Below are 20,990 nucleotides of genomic sequence, written 5' to 3' on the forward strand. Positions count from 1 at the left end.
GGTGGCGATGGTAGCCAGAGAACTGTCGCCAGATGTAGGCGCTGGACGTGGGGATGCAGCAGTGTACGGGCTTTGGTTGGTCCAGGGGTTGTTCTCGCCTCTTCTCCTTCATACTGCAACTCTTAAACATTTTAAACATCACAATTTAACATCTTTTAAAAATCACAACTTAACACATTTAAACATCACAATTACTTCTAAGTAACAATTTCTAAATATGTTTTTTCATTTGGATCCTGTGGAAACTATAGATCCTATACCAAATCAGGGGCTACTTTCCAATGTAATATTTTGGATAGCTTCTCAGCTTGCCTGAGGTTGTGTAACAGCCATTGATTTGGGCCGAGGACTTGTCAGCATTGTTGTCAATGACCATAATGGAACATACCGAGCTCGATTCATGGTTTGTAGCAGGGAAAAGAGAACTTGTGGTGTTGACTATGTCAACCATAAACAAAAATCGACTAAGTATTCTGTCGCCAGAAAGGATTTTTTCGGGAAAAAGAAAGAATTGCAATTCAGTGTGCGTAGCTACTGTGAGACACTTGCACGAAGAAGCACAAATAGAAGCAGGAAGCCCTTTTCACAGAGGGGGAGAAAGAAATTCAGGGAAGGGGCTGTTATGGCCTTAGAGCTCAGTTGTAAACATGAATTCTTCCTGTAGATCGGTCCATACCAACATAGGGCGTGAGAGCTCCTCCCATAGACCCTCCCCATTTGTGTCTAGGTTAAGGTCTCCGTCATAAATTGTGACAACTGCGTAGCCCATGTGCCCCCATGTCGTGGGAATATCTGTGTACCCATGGAAGTCTGCAGTTCCCATCCAGACTGATTCATTCCTTGATTTGATTATTTTCTCTTAAGATTATTTAAATGTCTTTCCTGGCCAATTTTAGATCTTTGAACTTGATGGAATCCTGAAATGTTTTCATAAACTTTCTGCCTCTTAAGACCATGTTACTCTTACAGATTTTGAAATGCTACTTAATTGAATTTTGAATTTCTCTCATGGCTTTAGCTAACTGATGAGTCCCAGTTTTCAAGGTCATTCTGCTGACAGGACACACCTGGGTTTGAAACACAGCTTCACCACTTGTTAGCTAGACAAGTTCTGCATCCATCTGAACCTCCGTTTTCTCACGAAAATGCAGAGAACACAATACGTATTTCAAAGAGTTTACTGAGAGAAGGAAATAAGATAAATATATGTAGTCTTTATCACTGTCCCTAGAACATAGCATTTAATAAATGGTAGCTGTAATAATGTATTATCATTAATATTATTTTATATAAAAATGAACTCGGTTGAATCAACAAGTAGTGTAAAAATGCGTATACATGTTAAAGATTAAACTAGACTTTCACATACATTTCACTCTTCCCCTATCTTGGGCTCCTACCGCCGTGACCCCTGAGGAGAAGTGTTTTGTCACCCTTGGAGAAACTCTAGGATGAGACTTTTTCTCATGTGAAAATGCCAAAGCCTCTGTGAGAAGTCAAAATTTTTAGGGTGTCTCTGATCATTTTCTGATCTGAAATTTGGTTGAAGGGAAAAGAGAGAATGCAAGTATAAAGGGCCTGTGAGCTGGGAGGGGATTGGGTGCTAGAAGTACAGGGAAGGCACCTTGGAGCATTAAATAGAGAAGGAGCAAAGACTTGAGTAATATGTTTTTTATTCTTAGTTCAGCCAAGGTCTGGTCTCTAATCTGTTTTCTCTCACCTCTTTCATTGCATTAGTCAAATACTGTCTCCTTCAAATCCATAGCATTTTTTCCTCCCTTGTTGTCCTGGAAATAGCTCCCCTTATCCAGCCAGGAGGGTTTTATTGATTTCTCTGCTTCCTATCAACTTCTCTTTAAAAATACAAACAATATCAAGTGAAAATGCTGCCTTCTAAGAAGTCCTCCTTGAAAATCTAGAACATTTACAAACATGCATATTTACTCATTTTCTCTTTAGTAATGAAACAAACTCCCATTTTTTTTGTTTGCTCATTGTTTTCTCTACCTCTAATCAAATTTAAGACTATCTCCATTTTTTTGTGATATCTAGTATATTTGATTGAATGTATTCTTTTAGTACATTTATATTAACATTAAAATTAATTTGTGATTTCTGCCCTATCTCTGACTGATAGCTTCATATAGCAACTTAATGCATAAACCTGACTACATACCACCCTGCTATATAAAAAAAGGAATTTTACATTTCAGGTGGTGAACTACCCATTTAAAGTAATATTTCACGTAATAAATTCTGGTACAATTAAGCCTAACTTAAGGCCCAACATATAATAACTTGAGCTTGGAAAAGTCTTAGAATAATTATATTTCAAATCTGGAATCACTCTTACAGATGACCGAAGCCTTAGATTCTTAGTGGATAATTACTTTAATCAAGAACAGAAATTAACTATATAGGTAAAGCTACTTCCCAATTTAAAAAGGACATAGAAAATCCCTCTAAAACGTGACTGATTGATAAAAACTGATGTGCACACTTGCCCATCTCCATCATTATTAGTATTACTAAGTGTACCTGTGCACAAAAGCTCGGGGCTCAGAAGTGGAGCAGTGGCAGTGTACTGCTATCCCTCTCATGGGGACATGCCCAACTTGTTCTCCTTAGTTCTTTTGTAGTCAAGAGGGAGGGTAAAAGAAGTGCCTCCTTCCTGGCCCTACCACCCCACATGAGGAGTCCGTGCCCCATCTCTGTTCAGGAGAGACTACTGTGCCCAGGACTGGCTGTGTGTGGGCAGTGAGTCAGGGGGTCCACACCCGAGGGGGCTTGTCCTTTTGAGTCCCTTCCTTACTGGTTCCTGATACCCAAGCTGGAGGGTTCTTCTCTTTTCTCTTCGATGTCTCCTAGCTTTACCCATTCTGGGCTTTCCCTCACCCCCTCATTTCAGTAACTCACCACTTTATCTCCTCTGTCCCCAGCCCCTGTATTTTCTAAATGCAGCGAGAGGAATGCAGGCTAGCATGCTAATCTTGGTCTCACCCTTAGCTCAGCTGGTTCTTTGAATCTTGGTTTCTGCTGAGGGTGAGGCTAGGAGAGGGTACCCTGAGGTTGATCAAGGAACTACACACAAAATACAAATACATTACTCTAAATGTAACTTTGCCAAATGATTTTTATAAACTAGATCATTTTAGAGCTGAAAAGGTAACAAATTATTAGTCCAGTTCTTTCATTTATTAATGGGGAAATTGTGGCTCAGAGATGTTAAAGGACTTGCTCAAAGTCAGTTAGTGGCAGAGGCAATATCTCCATGCGTTCAGGCCACTATTGTTTACAGAACAGTGTGCTACTCTTATTTAATACCTCAATTACTACTGGTGTGTTAAAAGCTCTCAATCGACCATAGATAATGTACACTGGCTTTTAGAATATTAATGAAAATGGTACAATCTTGTGACCTATTACCAGAAGAATGCAAATACCCAAATTAATCCCTATGTTTCTCAAAGAATTCAGAGAATTGTCATTCCAGATAGTTGGTTATTTGTCGCCAAACTGAAAAAGTGGCTTAGTGAAGATGCTCCCTCTAGGTCCGTGTGTAATAAAGCAATTAATCATTAAACAATCAAGTTATGTGACTCCTGGCTGAAAAACTGCTACCACAATTCAATTTTTCTGAGCAGACTGGCAAGAAATGCCAAGATGCTTATCCTTAACATACAATGGAAGCAATTTCATTTTACACAGCCTCTTGGTACTCATTATTTCTTCCTGGTCTGGAATGCCAGAAGCCACTTTTAATTAACTTAAATCTTCATGTGTCACATCCTGTCTGAACCTCAGGGCTTCTGGAAGAAACTGAAAATAGATTTCAAATAGTCAATTGGAAGTCACTATTGCACCCCCTTTGCTCTGAAGAAAGGATTCAGTGGGTTAGTATGCTATATGCACCACTAGAGGGCACTTTGACACTTGCCTTTGAAGCGCCAGTATTTTAGCATCCCCAAATCTGTATCTGTTCTGTCCACACGTAAGTAATATGTTGCGGTAGCACCAATGAAATTTTCTCCCTGTAAAAAAAAAAAAAAAAAAAAAAAAAAAAAAAATGGCTCTCAGCAATCATTAACAAATACTAGTTAATAATGGGGATAGTTACAACAGATTCTAGTTAATTAAGAGGAAACTGATGAAGTCTAAATGCAAGGATCAGAAAAGAACTCAGAAGAGCTTGTGCTCTGTGCTTTGGTTGTCTGCCTTAGTAGGAAAGCACCCAGAATAACAGCGTTATAAAATAAGGCAGAAATAGGGTAAACGCCATCCACACAGGTGGATTCATCAGGTAAATTCAGATTTTACTGAGGAAGAAGGACAGACGAACACGGAAATATATCTATATATTGATATATATCGATATATCTATATCTATATATCTACATATCTATATGTCTATATCTATATCTATCTAAGTCTATATTCACTAGGAGTAGAAGGATCAAAAAAACTTGGATAACATAGGTCTATTGGATACGGTAAGGAAGAAAAGAAAGGCAATACATTTTAAAAAGTTTAAGGTCAGCAATATTCTCCTACTCCCTTGCCCCATTGCCCTACAGGTCATTGTGTTGAAAACACCTGAGGCCAGGACTAAGCAAGTATCAGGAATAGAGTTGAGTTATGATTTCTTCCCTTAGACAGAAATTACTAACATTTGATAGGACAGTAGGTGGAGATTGTCACCGCACACAGACTGAAAGATGTGAACAAATTCTTAGCACATAAAAACCTCCGAAGAACTGGGAGTTGGAAATTTTGGAGAATGAACATTAGGCACCATGGAACTCTGTAAAAAAGGGATGCACCTTTGCATGGTGGCTCAGTGATCTTGAATGACCCAGCCTCACCATTCTGACTGCCTGTATCAATCCATTCTCTCCATCCCTTCCCACTTTCAGTACACAAACCTCTTCGGTTCCAGGAAGAATCAATTCACTAAAAGTTTTACTGTACATTCTTGACAAAAATTCCATGTGTCATCTGTGACTCTGGGCATTGTGTCTAATTTTCAGGTTACCTCCTCTCAATTCACCGTGATCTCTAGCCCCATCCCCATGGACTGCGTCAGTGGGGGGTAATCCCCCATCTCCAAACTTGTCTGCACTGGCCTTTTTGGTGAGACTTTTGGAAGTCAGGGCCACTTGCTTTTTGTATTCTCTCATAAGCCTAGAAGAGGGTTCTCTACATAAAGTCATAATATTTTTTATTTGAAATAGAACTTAATTGTCATTTAGTCTACCCTTCTATTTGAGAGTTAATGTTGAATGTCCAGTGACTATTAGGATCCTATCAACCTTGATTTCCTGTGTGAGATGTTTGAAATAAACCTACTAAAAATATTAGTGTAGGGGTTTTCGTATGACATAAGTTTTAATTTCTTTGGGATAAATGTCCAGAAGTGAAATTGTTGGGTCATGTGACAGTTGCATGTTTAGTTTTTTAAGACACTGCCAAACTGTTTTCCAGAGTGACAGCCATTTTATATTCCCACTGGCAATGTGTGTGATCCAGTTTCTTTGCATCATCAACAGTGTTTACTGTTGTCACTGTCTTTCATTTTACTCGTAGTTATTCTGATGGGTGTGTACTGATGTTTCTGTGATTTCAGTTTGCATTTTTTTAATGGCTGATGATGTTGAACATATTTTTATGTGCTTATTTGCCATCCATATATCTTGTTTGGTGAAATTTCTGTCCATGTCTTTTGGGTATTTTTTTCAATTAGGTTTATTTTTTTTTTTTTTCAACCGTTGAAGTTGTAGAGTTCTTTGTATATTTTAGATATAAATCCGTTGTCAAATATGTGGTTTGCAAATATTTTCTCTCAATCTCTAACTTGTCTTTTCATCCTCTTAACAGGGTCTTTCACTGAGCAAAGGTTTTTAATTTTGATGAAGTCCGATTTGTCAATTTCTCTTTTTTTATGAATCATACTTTTAGTGTCAAGTCTAAAAATACTCTGCCTAGCCCTGGATCCTGAAGACTTTCTCTGACTTTTTTTATCTAAAAGTTTTATACTTTTATGTTTTACTTTTAAATCCATGATCCATTTTTGAGTTAATTTTTGTATAAGGTGTAAGACTTAGGTTGAGAGTCAGTTTGTCACTGGCTATCCAATTGCTCAAGCACTATCTGTTGAAAAGACTTTCTTATAATGAATTATTATTTCTCCTCTGTCAAAAATCACTTGGATGTATTTGAGTGAGTCTATTTCTGGTTTCTTTATTCTGTGTCATTGATCTATTTGTCTATCCTTCACCAATACCACACAGTCTTTTTTGTTTTTGTTTTTAAAGATAGACCATAATTTAGGAAGGTTATGTTTTTTTTCAGATTTCTAGGAATTTTCTATATAGATAATTATGTCATCTGCAAATAGAAATAATTTTATTTCTCTGTTCCAAACCGTATACCTTTTATTTCCTTTTCTTGTCTTATTGTACTGGCGAGAACTTCTACCACTATATTGAATAAAAATAATAAGAGCAGAGATACTATTTTTTAATAATAATCACTTATTATTATTATTTTTTAATTGGGGAAGGGGAATAGGACTTTATTGGGGAACACTGTGTACTTCCAGGACATTTTTTTTCCCCAAGTCAAGTTGTTGTCCTTTCAATCTTAGTTGTGGAGGGTTCTGTTCAGCTTCAAGTTGTTGTCCTTTCAGTTTTAGTTGTGGAGGGCACAGCTCAGCTCCAGGTCCAGTTGCTGTTGCTAGTTGCAGGGGGCACAGCCCACCATCCCTTGCGGGAGTCGAAACCAGCAACCTTGTGGTTGAGATGATGCGCTCCAACCAACTGAGTCATCCAGGAGCTCAGTGGCAGCTCAGCTCAAGGTGCCATGTTCAATTTTAGTTGCAGGGAGTGCTGCCCACCATCCCTTGTGAGACTCGAGGAATCAAACTGGCAACCTTGTGGTTGAGAGCCCACTGGCCCATGTGGGAATCGAACCAGCAGCCTTTGGAGTCAGGAGCATGGAGCTCTAACCGCCTGAGCCACCAGGCCAGCCCCCAGAGATACTATTTTGTTCCCAATCTTTAGGAAAAAGCAGGATTTCACCATTAAGTGTAATGTTAGTTGTGCGGTTTTGCATATGTGTGTGTGTGTGTGTGTCTGTGTGTGTGTGTATGTGTATTAAATCAAATTGAGGAAGTACTGTCCTCATATTTTGGGGAGTATTTTTATCATGATAGTGTGTTGAATTTTGTCAAAGTGCTTTTTTCTGCATTGATTAACAAAACCATGTGGTTTTTTTATTCATCAGCCTGGTAATATGGAGGAGATTGATATTTAAATACTGAATCAAACCTTGGAATAAACTCCATTTTTTCACTGTGTATAATTATTTTTTATATTTTATTGTTTTTGTATCCATATTCATGAAGGATATTGGTCTGAAGTTTTCTTTTTTTGTAATGTCTTTGCTTTTGCTATCAGGGTAATACTTGTTTCATAACATGAATTGGGAAGTCATTCCTCCTCTTCTATTATCGGGAAAAGATTGTGTAGAATTGGTGTTAATTCTTCTTTAAATGTTTGGTAGAATTCTCCAGTGAAACTACTAGGGTCTGGAGATTTCTTTCTTTCTTTCTTTCTTTCTTTCTTTCTTTCTTTCTTTCTTTCTTTCTTTCTTTCTTTCTTTCTTTCTTTCTTTCTTTCTTGTTTTTGACTTTTTAAATTACAAATCTAATTTTCCTAATAGTTATAGGGCTATTCAAATTATCCCGAGGACACTCTCCCCTTCCCCTCTTCTTCCTCATCTTTAGCCTATTTTCTCTTTGTTATTCAAATTGGATAATTTCTATGGTTCTAATTCCTATTCACTGATTCTTTATTTTATGTACCCTTCTGTGGGGACAGAGCCCCAGAAAGCAGTTTCCAGGCTCTCAGCCTCACATAGAAAGGTGCTGGCTCAGGTAGTAAATGGCCATCAACTGTGATTGGATGGCCATCAGCTGTGGATAGTTGGCCGTCAACTGTAACCAGTGAGCCATTGGCCACTAATATAACTGCTGTGGCTACGCTAGCAAGATAATGGGGGGCTAGCAAGAAGATGGTGGCTGAGCCTGCTAGCGGCGCAGTGAGGGTTGAGAGTTGTGCGGCTCCTGCTTTCTGTGTCTCCAACCCAGCCGCCAGCAAGAATATAGTGGCATGACTCCTGTATCTATGGCTCTGTGGGTGTTCCTTTTGGGCCTAGCTATATCCTGCGTTCTTATGTGGAGAGCGGGACCAGAGACCCCTCAGGCCTCCCTGCACGACAAATGGCGTGGCGAGCAGGTTGTGGTGTTGGCCGAAACCCTCTGGAATGTACTGGAGCCGTTTACACGTATAAAAGCTCAGTTTCGTAGGCAGGGTACGGTGCCGGCCAAAGCTCTTCGAAGGGCGGTGGAGCAGTTTGTGCATATGAACACTCAGTCTCAGGAAGACCAGAGGAGCAGCTGCTGGAGAGCTGGACCCCCGTGGAGGGGTGGGAAGACGTGGACGGTTCCCCAACCAGCATAGGCCGGAGAAAGCAAAGGTTGTTGCAGCCCTGTGGGCCGGGAAGTTCCTACTCAGGCATCCCGGATGCAGGACTTGTAGTCCCAGGAGGAAACACTTGCTGAGTCCTCCGTGGGAGATGAGGGTGAGGTCAAGGTCGTCCCTCACCCCCAGGACAGCCCTGGCGAATGACTATGGACTATGGTGAATTGCCTTCTATCCCTAATTTAATGGACAGCTTGACTGTTTGGGAACATGCCACCATGTAGTGGAACTGGTGGATGTTTGCTTTTGTGTCTTAACTGGCCACCATTGAGAATATGTAAGCACCTTGACTGTGAGTTGCTATTGTTCCAGCACGGTACCCTGAGAGGCCCAGAGAGTGGCAGTGCCCTGAGAGCCCTGGCTGAGTCCAGGAAGTCTGGCTGTGCCCAGAGAGAGTGGCAGTGCCCTGAGAACCCTGGCTGAGCCCAGGAAGTCTGGCTTGCCCAGAGAGAGTGGCAGTGCTCTGAGAGCCCTGGCTGAGTCCAGGAAGTCTGGCTGGGTCCAGAGAGAGTGCCAGTGTCCTGAGAAGCCCTGGCTGAGTCCAGGAAGTCTGGCTGGGTCCAGAGAGAGTGCCAGTGCCCTGAAAGCCCTGGCTGAGTCCAGGAAGTGTGGCTGTGCCCACAGAGAGTGGCAGTGCCCTGAGAGCCCTGGTTGTGTCCAGGAAGTGTGGCTGTGCCCACAGAGAGTGGCAGTGCCCTGAGAAATCCTAGCTGTGCCCGGGGAAACTAGTGGTACCCTAAGAAGTCCAGGAAGTCTGGCCGTGCCCAGAAGTACTGGTGGTGCCCTGAGAAACCCTGGCTGTGTCCGGGAAGACAGGTGGTACCCTAAGAAGCCCAGGAAGTCTGGCTGTGCCCAGAAGTACTGGTGCTGCCCTGAGAAACCCTGGCTGTGCCCAGAAAGGCTGGCTGTGTCCAGGATATTGCATTCACCTCCAGGCTCCTCGCACAGGGCCCCTCGCGGAAGACGCTTGTCACGTAGATTGTGAGGCGAGAGCCTGTAGGGGTGGAGTGTGGGGACAGAGCCCCAGAAAGCAGTTTCCAGGCTCTCGCCCTCACGTAGAAAGCTGTTCACTTGGGTAGTAAATGGCCGTCAACTGTGATTGCATGGCCATCAGCTGTGGCTCGTTGGCCGTCAGCTATAACCAGTGAGCCATTGGCCACTAATATTACTGCTGTGGTTCTACTAGCAGAGAATGGGGACTAGCAAGAAGATGGTGGATGTGCCTGCAAATGGTGCAATGAGGGTTGAGAATTGTGTGGCTCCTGTTTCATTTCTCCAACCCAGCTACCAGTGAGAATATAATGGTATGACTCCCCTACTTATGGCTCCATGGGTGTTCCTTTTTGGCCTCACCATATCCTGCGTTCTTATGTGGGGAGCGGGAGCTGAGACCCTGCAGGCCGCCCCGCACAACACCTTCATTTAGCTGTTGAGCCCATCCACTGAGTTTTTAATTTTGGTTACTGTATATTTTAGTTCTAAATAACTATTTGGTTCTTTATTTTTTTTTATTTTTTTTTGAGACTTTATTTCTTAGCTGATACTTTTTGTTTTTTCATTTGTTAAAAGCATATTTTAGTTGCTCATTGAAATGCTTTAATGGTGGCTGCTTTAAACTCTCAGATAATCCCACCATCTCTGTGATCTTGGTGTTGCCATGTATTGTCTTTTTTCATTCAGTTTCAGATCTTCAGTTGGATTTTTGGTATAATGAATGATTTTCTACTGAAACTTGGACATTTGGGGTATTACGATATGAGATGTTGGATGTTATTTAAACCTTCCATTTTAGCTGTTTTTCTTTCTGACACTGCTCTGACAAAGAAGGGCAGGGCACTACCTTGTTGCTGCCAGATTGGGGGAGAAGGCCAAGTTGCCTACTCAGCGTCTGTTGACGCTTACGGTAGGCAGAGGCTCCTCATTACTACTGGGTGGGTGTGAGAGTTGCAGGTCCCCATTAGGCCTCTACTGATACCACCTGCATGGGAGGGGCAGGAGCTCCTTATTGCTCCACACACCACCACTATTGACATAATGGAGGTGGGGAGGGGGAGGGTTTGGTGGCTTCATTACTTCTGGGTGATGGTGAAAGCCCTGACTCTCCGCTAAGTCTCTTCTTACACTACCCCAGTGGGAAGGAGAGGGGCACTTCATCATGGTTGGGTTGGGTGTGAAAGCTCACTATGTCATCTCCATTAATACAGTTGGAGGGGAAAGAAGGAGAACTCATTCTTACCTGGTGGGGATGGAAGTCCTAGCTCCCTTCTTGCCCTTCTCTGACACCACCCTTATCGGGGGTATGTTGGGGTGCTTCATTACAGCCTGATGAGAGTGAAAGTCTAGGGTCTCCACTTTGCCTTTGTACACATGGGTAGCAGTGGGGCCACAGATCTTTTTGTGGTGTTTGGATGGAGTAGCACAGTTATTAGCTAAACATTTTCTGTCTTGGAAGGCTGCCCCTTTCCTGGTCCTTTGGCTAGGGAGAGCAGGCTTTTGTTATGCCTTCTTTTATCTTTGCCTGTTGATGTTTCAGAGTTGTTGGCATCTTCAGCTCTGAGTGTGGGAACTATGAGGCAAAAAAAACCCAAACAAAAAACCCCACAAAAACAAAAACAAAACTCAGGGAACTCACCACCATGTTGGTCCCAAGGTCCCTTGCCAGTCTGCTTTCTTGTCTCCACCTTTCAGAGTTTTCTTACGTTTGTCTTGCATATAATATCCAGAGGTTTCAGTTGTACTTAGCAGAGGAGATAGGGAAAGGACTTGTACTCCTCCTCAGAAATTTCCCATCTTTTATTTAATTATTTAATTTTTTTAATTTTTAATTTTTTTTTAAGCATTCCCGTTATTTTCAGTTAAAGAAAAACAGCCTTTTCCAAGGGTGACAAAGTGAACTGAAGGTCAGAAGGAAGCCAGGTGTGGGCTTCTCACAAGCTCTTGCTCCAAAACCTAGACTTGAGGAGAGAGGGCCCTGCCGGGAACTCAGAGGCCACTGGCAGCAGAGGGATGACGTCGGTGGTGTCACCACCTTAGTCACTAGATGGGTCTGCGTGTGCTCTAAAGTGACTTCCAAACCTGCCATTTGGTTGACAAGTTTAACACCATTATTCTTGGGGGGCATGAAATTAAGGAATGACCCCAGGAGCTGAGAGAGTAGCTTATTCAGTTGGATTCTGAATCACAATGAGGAAATAATCTTTATCTGGTGCGACCATAATTTCATTTTTCTTGGAGCGAATTTGAAGGAAGATGAGGTCATTCTGGGGGTCAATGTCATGTACGGTGCTCCGGGCCTTCAAGATGAAGCTGTACATGAGGCTGGCGTCCTGCGTGGTGGTGGGATTGTCCGTGGAGGTGGCATCCTGCGTGGTGGTGGGGATGCCTTCTGTGTTCACCACGAGGGGTCCCTGCACGCCCTGCTGACTCTGAAGTTGCTTCAGTGTCTCCTCCACCTCTGCCTGTAGGTCATGGCATTGTTTCTTTTTCCTTTTCAATTTTTCTTACAAGCTTTAAATTTTGCAATAAAAATGTTGGAAAGATAATACATTCACATGGCTTAACATTTAACAGGTCTTTTCAAGCCTTTTACAAGTTGGAATAAAAACACAAGAAAACAAGCCCATAAAGGCATAAAAAGCCCACAGTTCCAGTCAGCAAGGCAGGAGACTTTGAGATCTCCAAGGGTGGAACCGCCCATTTCTGACTCATGCACCAAGTCCCAGCAGCTCGAAAGAACTACAAGGACAGAAAGGCAGCAGTCAGGCTTCTAGGGTTCAAATCACATCCACCATGTCCGAGGACAAGGCACTTAGCTCCCTTGGGCTTTAGATGGGGATAATTGTCATACCTACCTCACAGAGATACGGTGATGAGGATAACCAAGATATGTATAGCGTTTAGCAGGGCCCAACACAAAGTAAGCTTCCAGGAAATGTTATCGTTATTGTTATCACACACCAAGGCCCCGGATGCTAGAATGCAGGGGCCTGTGGGCTGGCCTCCCCATCTCCATCAGTCCCTTGCTGAGGCCCGAGTTCCCAATTTCCCATATTTTAAATGAGAAAGTTGGTCTGTCATGTTTTCTCAAGATCCTTTAAACTCAAAAAATTCTGTTATTGTATGATATAGTAAATCCTCATTTGTCTTTTGTGTGTGTTAACTAGGGGATTATAATCACTATGCCATAAATGTGGTTTTTAGTTCCAACTTTATAGTGTATCTACTTACCCCACCTATTTTCTGTTTGGTTTGGGAGAAACAATGGAAAGCTCTTGTGATGGTGTCACTCTTCCCTTAAATAAATAAGCTGTTGTACCTTCTGTGAGGTGGTGGTGATTGCTTTGGGAGGAACCCCACTTTAGAATATGGAAGGTCCAGGAACTCACAAATGTGCTGGAGAGCATGAGTCTGAGAACCTCTGATCAGAGTAAAATATCCTTTCCCTAGAAGCGCAGGCTTTATGGACTGTAAAGATATTTTGCATGACATTAAAATGCTAATTCAAACACCCCTGTAAAAACTGACATTAGCATATGTTTTCAGAACTCCATCACTCATTTTTAAGCTCCTATCCCAAACGAGATGGTTTAGTCTTTAAAATTGGCTACATTGGCATGCACAGCAGTGTAAAAATTTGTTCAAATGTTAATGCAAGCAAGTGCTGTTGATTTCCTGTTAATCCAAAAATGTGAAACTTTATTCATTCAGGAAACATTTATTCTCCACCCAGATAGACCTCGCTCCTGGCTCCCTTCAGTGGTTCCATCCTTCTTCCCTTTACCCAGACTCATTCCTACAGAAACACACTTATTCCTTTCATTTCTTCCATATTTCCACTATTTTCATTCAATTGTTTACCAATGTTTATTATACATTAAATAAAATATAATAAAACCTTTTACATTGATTATCTAAACTTTAAAATGTAATCTAGATGGAACAATAATTATGAGGTGTGATCAAGAAATACGGTGAATGTTTAAATAAAAAATTATTACAGTAAAGTCGCACAGCCATTAATCCCCCTCGCTTTGAACACAATTATCCCATCGTTCTTGCCCCTTTCTGAAGCAGTGTCTTTTAGTTGCGCTCTCATGGCTGCCTTGATGTCCCGAATCGATTCAAAACATGATTTACAGCACACTTTAAAACACACCTTCTCTCAAACATAGCTCACACCCGACTGATTGCACCGAACAAGTTGAAACTTGTCACACACTGTTACTAAGGTTTGATGTGTCGCTTCCCGTATTGAAGATCCCTGCCTTTCTGTTGGATGGCACTCGGCAGCAGCATTCACCGTATGTTTTGATCACACCTCGTATTCTGTACTTTAATCTGTTTCTTAGTTGAGTTTTTCATAGCAATGATTTTTAAATATAATCTAATTTTTTGAGATATAATTCATATACCATAAAATTCACCATTTTAAAGTGTACAGTTTAGCGCTTTTTTAGAATATTCACAGGTTGTGTGATGTCCATGACAGGGCTGAGGAAGTTGATCAAAGAGGGGCTTGCAGGGTGGAGTTTGAGGTAGCAGGCAGCCATTTACGATGTTGTAAAGGATACATTAATAAAGGAGAATGTACAGAGGTGATCATATCATAGGAGGTTATGATCACCTTAATACTGAGATGGAAATGCAGAAGAGAAGAAGGTTCCAGCAGGGGAAAGAAGAGAGTCAGTCAGGAAGTCCTTGTCCTGGTAGAGTTTAAGTCCATTTGGGGAGCAAAGTATGTTCATGCACAAAGCAACTGGGGACCCCTTCAATCTACCTGTGTTGGTGAAACTCAGGGTTAGGGACAGAGTCCATCACTCCTCAGCTGGTAAAGTTTGTCCCAGACCAGCAGGTCTACTCACTGCTGTTGGCACAGTCATGGCCTCTCCTTCACTGAGTTGTGGCTCATACTGTCTTTCCATCCTGAATGGGTCCCTAGAACTCTCCCATCTTTTATTGCCCACCTCATATCCTCCATGACATTTTTGACAGGAATCCTGCCTGTCATGCTCTCTCAGTGCCTACTGCATTTTTACAGAAAGCTTATGATGCATGAGTCATTGTATACAGAGGGTGCCAAAAAATGTACACATTTTAAGAAAGGAACAAACTATACTAAAATTGTAGTACAATGAATAATGCTGGCGTTCATTTGATTAACGCCATCTTTTGAGTGAATGTCATACTACACGTTGTTATCATAATTCAATTCAACTTTGAAAAGTAATACATAGATAACATCTCTTAAAATGTGTATACATTTTTTTGGCACCCCTGATATTTGCCAGCAGTCTGACCGCCAGGCTGTTGATAATCTTGACAGAGTGGCTTAAATGACAGATATTTATTTTCTCACAGTTCTAGAGGCTGGAGACCTAGATGAAGGTGCTGACAGGGTTGGTTTCTGGTGAGAACTCTCTTCCTGGCTTGCAGATGGTCACCTTCTTGCTGTGTCCTCACATGGCCTTTCCTCTGGATACACTTGGAGGAGAGGGGAGAGATGCTGATGGTGTTTCTTCCTCTTCATACAAGGACATCAGTCCTATCAGGTTAGGACCTCACCCTTATGACCTCATTTAACCTTAATTACCTCCCTAAATGTTCTCTCTCTCAGTAATCTCACATTGGTACTTAAGGTTTCAACATACGAATTTTAGGAAGGTACAACTCAGCCCATAACACTAGGGAAAGACTGGGGATCCCTGCCATAGAAAAATAATCTAGAAAATAAGACTTGACTTCCTCTATATTTCTATGGACTTAAAAAGTTGGCTCAATGAAATAATTATACACACACATACACCCCCCCCACACACACACACACAGAATAATAGATCAGTCATCTTTGGACATTTTTACTCATATATCATACTAATTTTGACATACTATTCAATTCTTTGTACATTTTTTAAACTGACATCTAAAATTTTTTATCATAAGTTTTAAGTTGTTGCAAAAGATGAAATGTCCAGTCTGGTGCAATATAAATAAAGAAAACTTAAAATAAAACTATAACATCATCTATTTAATCATCACCTTTTGAAAAATCACAAGTTCTCATTTCAATGACCATAAATTTTAAATGGTTCCTTTTTCTCCTTGAAATTATATTTAAATTCCACTTCCCCATAGAATTGTATCTTATTGTAATAATGCATTTTATATTTCAGAGTCTTTTACTGATCACCCTATTATATTTTCTAACAAAAAGTGACATTATTTTTTTTAATTTTTAAACTTTTTCAGTTATTTAAAAACATTTGTTCAGTTACCGTTGACATTCAATATTAATTTATATTAGTTCCAGGTGTACAACATAGTGGTTAGACATTTATATAATTTATGCAGTGATCCCCCCAAATTAGTCTAGTACCCACTTGGCACTATACATAGTTGTGGCAACATTATTGACTATATTCTCTCTGTTGTACTTTACATCCTCGTGGCTATTTTGTAACTACCAGTTTGTATTTCTTAATCCCTTCACCTTTTTGCAAGTTCCTGTGATTAAAGGTTAAGGTGTTAAAAATAAATCTGGATTAAGTTATTATTAATTTATTTTGTTATACAATTAATCAAAACAACCTGTATATATTTTGCATACTTTGAAAATGTAAATATAAAAGGTAAAATTTTATTAAATTTCATCTATTAATAAGATGAGTGTTTTCCCCAAATTAGTCATATATCTATGAATGAATATTATTTTTAGAGACACATGGTTAAACATTAAATCTATTCCTATTCTTTTATAACTAAATGTACACACTGAAAAAACTAGCTCATATAAATAATTAGATGGGAATTCATAATTCTTGTTAAAGAAAACTACTCAGTTCTTTGAATTCTGAATTATATGCTAAAACTCACATGGTGATCTCTCATGAAAAATTTATTTTAGTAATTTATCAGCTAACAAGTTGATTGGGTACCCTTCACTTTTGCTGAAAGCAAATTGGTAATTGAATTGAAAAAGGTTTATTACCAAGTTATTCAATTATTTATATTGTCTCTTTTCTTTTGGTCACCCTGAGAAGTTTTTACACCCTAGCACAATGCCCCTTCGTAGGATTTGGCACGTGGAAGAGGTAAAGAGAGAAAAGTGCCAGGGTGAAAAGGGAAGCCTTGACCTCAGGCATATTCTCAGAGAACTTGTAGATGTTGAGAGGCTAGAAATGAATTCCCCTAAATAACCATGGCCTGTGTATTTCTTCCCCAGGAAGAACTGTACCCCAGTTGAAAGACAGAGGGTATAGACAGCATATCGTAGAGTTGGGATTTGAGAGTCAAACAGATAGAACTTTGAATCCTGACTCTGCCACATACTGCTAGTGTGACACTAGGCAAATTAGTATCATCTGGCTAAATCTCAGCTCCCTCTTCCATTATATACAGATAATAACTGTAGCTATTGCTTAGCGTTGTTGTGAGCAGCAAATAAAAATATGGTGCAAAGCAAAGTGTCTGGAACATAAAAAGCATAAGCACTCAACAAAAGTTTTGTTGTTCTCTCTCTCTGTCTCTGTCCACCCCCATATGCCAGTTACTCCTCAAAGCACTTTACATTAATTATCTTATAAAAATCTCCCAGCAAATCTATGAAGATGGACTTTTATTATTCTCATTTCTCAAATGAAACAGTTGAGGCACTGAGGAGATTAAATCTCCGTCACAAATCTAATAGAGGGTAGAGCACGAATTCAAAGCCACACAGCCTGATTTCAGCCTGACTTCAGAGCCTACACTGTCGGCCATGACAACTCACAGTATGTGGCACTAGAAAGCCCAGTCCTGTCCTAGTGCTTAAAGCACGTATTTGTTGGCCAGTTCTCTAACGAGAGTGAAAACTCCAGAAATAGCAAAGTTCCATGAACTTTGTTCAAAAGTTCATTCAACTACCCATCGATCTACTAAAGGTTATATATCCAGCTGCTTCTGAACAAAGGCCTGCTTGCCTGTTCCATGACCCCTAGAAAGCTAGCTGGGGAAATTGCCACGATGTAAGATCCTTTGCAGTATTTTCAGGTAATGCTTCTCCGTCTTTCCATCTTAGCAAAGTACAGGCTGGTCCTGACTCTCCATCTTGGATAGCCTTCTATGTTCAGGGCTTCAAATGCCTAATGAGATGATCTGACTCAGCTTCATCACCTTGTGCTGAGGTCCCTAGGGTCCAATTTCTCTGCTAGCAACTATTAAAATGCTGTTTGGTTAAACCAACCTTATGTTAGAATATTGAGATACTTGACGGGGCTCAGCAGCATGTTCCTATGTTTATTTTCATTAGATTCTAGTACTTGCAACATGGGTAGCCTTGGTGGACTGGGCTGTCTTTGCCTGCCGTTCAAGAAATTTGGAATTGGAGCTGTTGCAGAGGTCCTCTGGGCATTACAGAGGGAGTCAAGGATGGCTGGAGTTCTGTTTGCCAAGTAAGAGGAGCCAATGGGAAAGCTTGATTCTTGACTGTGCCCGACTGGCCAATGAAACAGCCCCAGTTTGGTAACTGGCTGTCCAGGTCTGGAGTCTGGCTAGCAACAGTCTTGTACATCTGGCAACACTGTGTCCTGTCTCTGTGGCAGTTTATTTTGGGCTTCACGGCTATTACCCAGAGTCAGGAGTAATGTCTTTCATTCTGAGACATCTAACCCCCAACCACAGGCATGTTTTCCTCCAGGGCAGAGGGCAAATGCAATTACATCTGTGACCAATTTGCGCAGCTGGGAGCTCAGCCTCCTGACAGAAACATTTATTTGAGATTCAAATCTCCTGGGAGCTGGGGAACCATACAGGAAGTGAGGTCCAGCAAGCATCTGTTGTCCATGCTTGCTAGTCTGAGCCTTGAGAACAAAACACAAAAACAGAAAACATCAACTTAGGCTTTTATAAGCTAAAAATGAGACTACTCTCTCTACAAACCAGGAGGTTTTCTGAGGCATAGAGGAAAACAAGAATATTCAAATAAGACATGGTTGCCATTGACCTTGTACAGCAACACGCATGTCACACATAGAACTAGTGGAAAAAGCAGCTGCCTGAAGGTCAAAAACCCTGATTTCCAGTTCTGGGTCTATCACTTGTGACTGTGGCATCCTGAGATAGTCACCTCACTCCCGCACTTTCTCTATTATGTGAGAGAAATGCAGTATCCAGGCTTTTTAAGGATCTAAAAAATTATTTGGGACTGGAAAAAAAAAATCAGCCCCAAATTCAAAAGCGAAAATTACCAAACTGAAAAACACTTATCTGTCAAAAATGTATTATTATGTCTACTTCAGTCATTTTTAAATACATATTTTAAAAAGTCTATTAATTAAAAAAGTTTGTTGGGTTAGATTTTATCACTTTATAAGAATTCCCAACTACGCTCCATAAGTGCTGAGAAATCATTGCTAATTATAAACGATGTGTTATTCATAGCCAACTGATTTTTATGAAAATCTTGTCAATTTTTTAGTCAAAATTAAATTTAAAGTTAAGTGCCTTTTAACGTGTTTGATATATGATGTGGGATGGGGCCTGCAAAGGTCTTACAATGTCCTTGAACTTCACCTGTCTAGCCCTTAGTTGCCTTCTCCTTAACACAAGGCAATAGTGTGGATGATCTGTGAGGTTCCCTCAGCTTTAAAACTTTCATCACCCTGTGTGGGACATTGGCAGAGGAATTGTAATCAGATACAGTCTCAACAAGGTTGAGCTAATCTTTTGGAGGCCAGGCTATGCCAGAAAGATCTGTTAGTGCTGTAAATGCTACAGATATTCTGGCTAAGAACAGGAGTAGCATGCAGGTGTATTTACCTGTGGCCAGCTTTCTGTCGTGGCAAGGAGCTACCAGAACCTTGTGTAAACCGCAAAGAGAGAGCTAGAAATATCAAATGACAGGCCCTTGTATAAAGAGGCTCCGGTGCAGCAGCATCCTGTTACCACCCCTGTCCTTGTCAAAACAGCACGCGTTAATTTGAACCATATGAAATGGCTGATATGTGGCCATTTTTGATCTACAAAAATGGCAACTTCATGTGATTCAACCGAGCACTTACAGGTAGGAGTGTCAGCCAGTGGCATCTTTACAGCACTTGCAAGGACAGGCTGATTTTAGAAGATAATAAATGTGTCGTGATGTTTTTCTGCTGGAAATTTTCATTCCATTTTAAAACATGAGCTCATTCATTTTTCCAGTTACTCCGTAAGGAATCTGGGCATAAAAATGATTGTCTTCTGTAGTGGCTTCTGTCCTTTTCCCCCTGAGCTCCACAGGACCCAATCTTTTGGATTTCTGAGTTGGTAGTGGTTCTTTTGCCTCCATCCTGCTTAATCCCTTAGGTTTCTAGATGTCCTTTCTAGAGCTTTTTTTGAAGCAAAGAAAGACCCAACAAAAAAATTAAGTATGCAAGCCTACAGAGAATAGCTTATTGACTCTAATTCTATCCAGTGTTTAGCCCTAAGATAGAGACTCTGGCTTTTGTTTGTTAGTTTCTTTTTATTAAACAGCTTTATTGAGATATAATTCACATACAATTCACCCATTTAAAGTCTATAATTTAATTGCTTTTAGTATATTCAAAGAGTTCTGCCTCCTTCATTCTAATTTTAAAATATTTTCATTACCCTAAAAAGAAACCCCCCCACACTTTTTAGCCATCACTTCCTGCCCCCTATTCCTTCCAGCCCTAGACAACCAAAAATCTACTTTCTGTCTCTATAGATTTATCTATTCTGGACATTTCATATAAGTGGAATCATATAGTATGTGGTCCTTTGTGACTGACTTCTTTCACTTAGCATATTGTTTTCAAGAATCATCAGTGTCGTAGTATGTATCAGTACTTCATTTCTTTTTATGGTTGAAAAATATTCCATTATATTATATAAATATAATATAATATTTATCCATTTTTTCATTGTGATGGTTAATTTTATGTGTCAATTTGATTGGGCCAGGGAATGGTCAGAAAGCTGGTAAAACTTTATTTTTGGGTGCGTCTGTGACGATGTTTTCAGAAGAGATTAACATTTAAATGGGTAGGCTGAGTAAAGAGATCAGCCCTCACCAATGTGGGTGGGCATCATACAATCTGTTGAGGCCCAGAATGGAACAAAAGGCACAGCAAAGCGAATTTTCTCTCTTCTTGAGCATGGATGTCCATCCTCTCCTGTTCTTGGACATTAGAACTCCTGGTTCTTGGACCTTCAGACTCTGGGACTTACACCAGCGGAACTCCCGGTTCTTAGGCCTTTGGCCCTCGACTGAATTATACCACTGGCTTTCCTGCTTCTCCAGTGTGCAGAGGGCAGATTGTGGGACTTTTCCACCTCCATAATCACATGAGCCAATTCCTACAATAAATCTCCTGCAATATCTATATCTATATCTATGTCTATATCTATACCCATATCCATATCCATTTCTGTATCTGTATATATTCCATTGGTTCTGCTCTCTGGAGAACCCTGACT

The 20,990-nt window shown here is 40.6% G+C and overlaps 1 protein-coding gene across 1 annotated transcript; it reads right to left on the reverse strand.

Annotated features, from left to right (window-relative positions):
• Nucleotides 1-11,698: 11,698 nt before the first annotated feature.
• On the reverse strand, nt 11,699-14,461 carry LOC109453336 (dynein light chain roadblock-type 1-like). The gene is made up of 2 exons (XM_074337064.2): nt 14,402-14,461; nt 11,699-11,998 (listed from the first exon to the last, which is right to left on the reverse strand). Exons 1-2 carry the CDS (start codon nt 14,459-14,461, stop codon nt 11,699-11,701), a joined length of 360 nt encoding a protein of 119 aa, XP_074193165.2.
• Between the last annotated feature and the right edge of the window lie 6,529 nt (nt 14,462-20,990).

Source organism: Rhinolophus sinicus, chromosome 14, assembly GCF_057876585.1.
Source record: "Rhinolophus sinicus isolate RSI-liver-muscle chromosome 14, RSI-T2T, whole genome shotgun sequence".
NCBI lineage: Eukaryota > Metazoa > Chordata > Mammalia > Chiroptera > Rhinolophidae > Rhinolophus > Rhinolophus sinicus.

Excerpts from the sequence above, each read along its gene's own strand:
- LOC109453336 (XM_074337064.2), bottom strand. The coding sequence starts at position 14,461 with ATGGAAAGACAGTATGAGCCACAACTCAGTGAAGGAGAGGCCATGACT. Across the intron at positions 11,999-14,401 it reads CCATGACTGTGCCAACAGCA|GCAGAGGTGGAGGAGACACT; the intron begins GTGAGTAGACCT and ends CATGACCTACAG.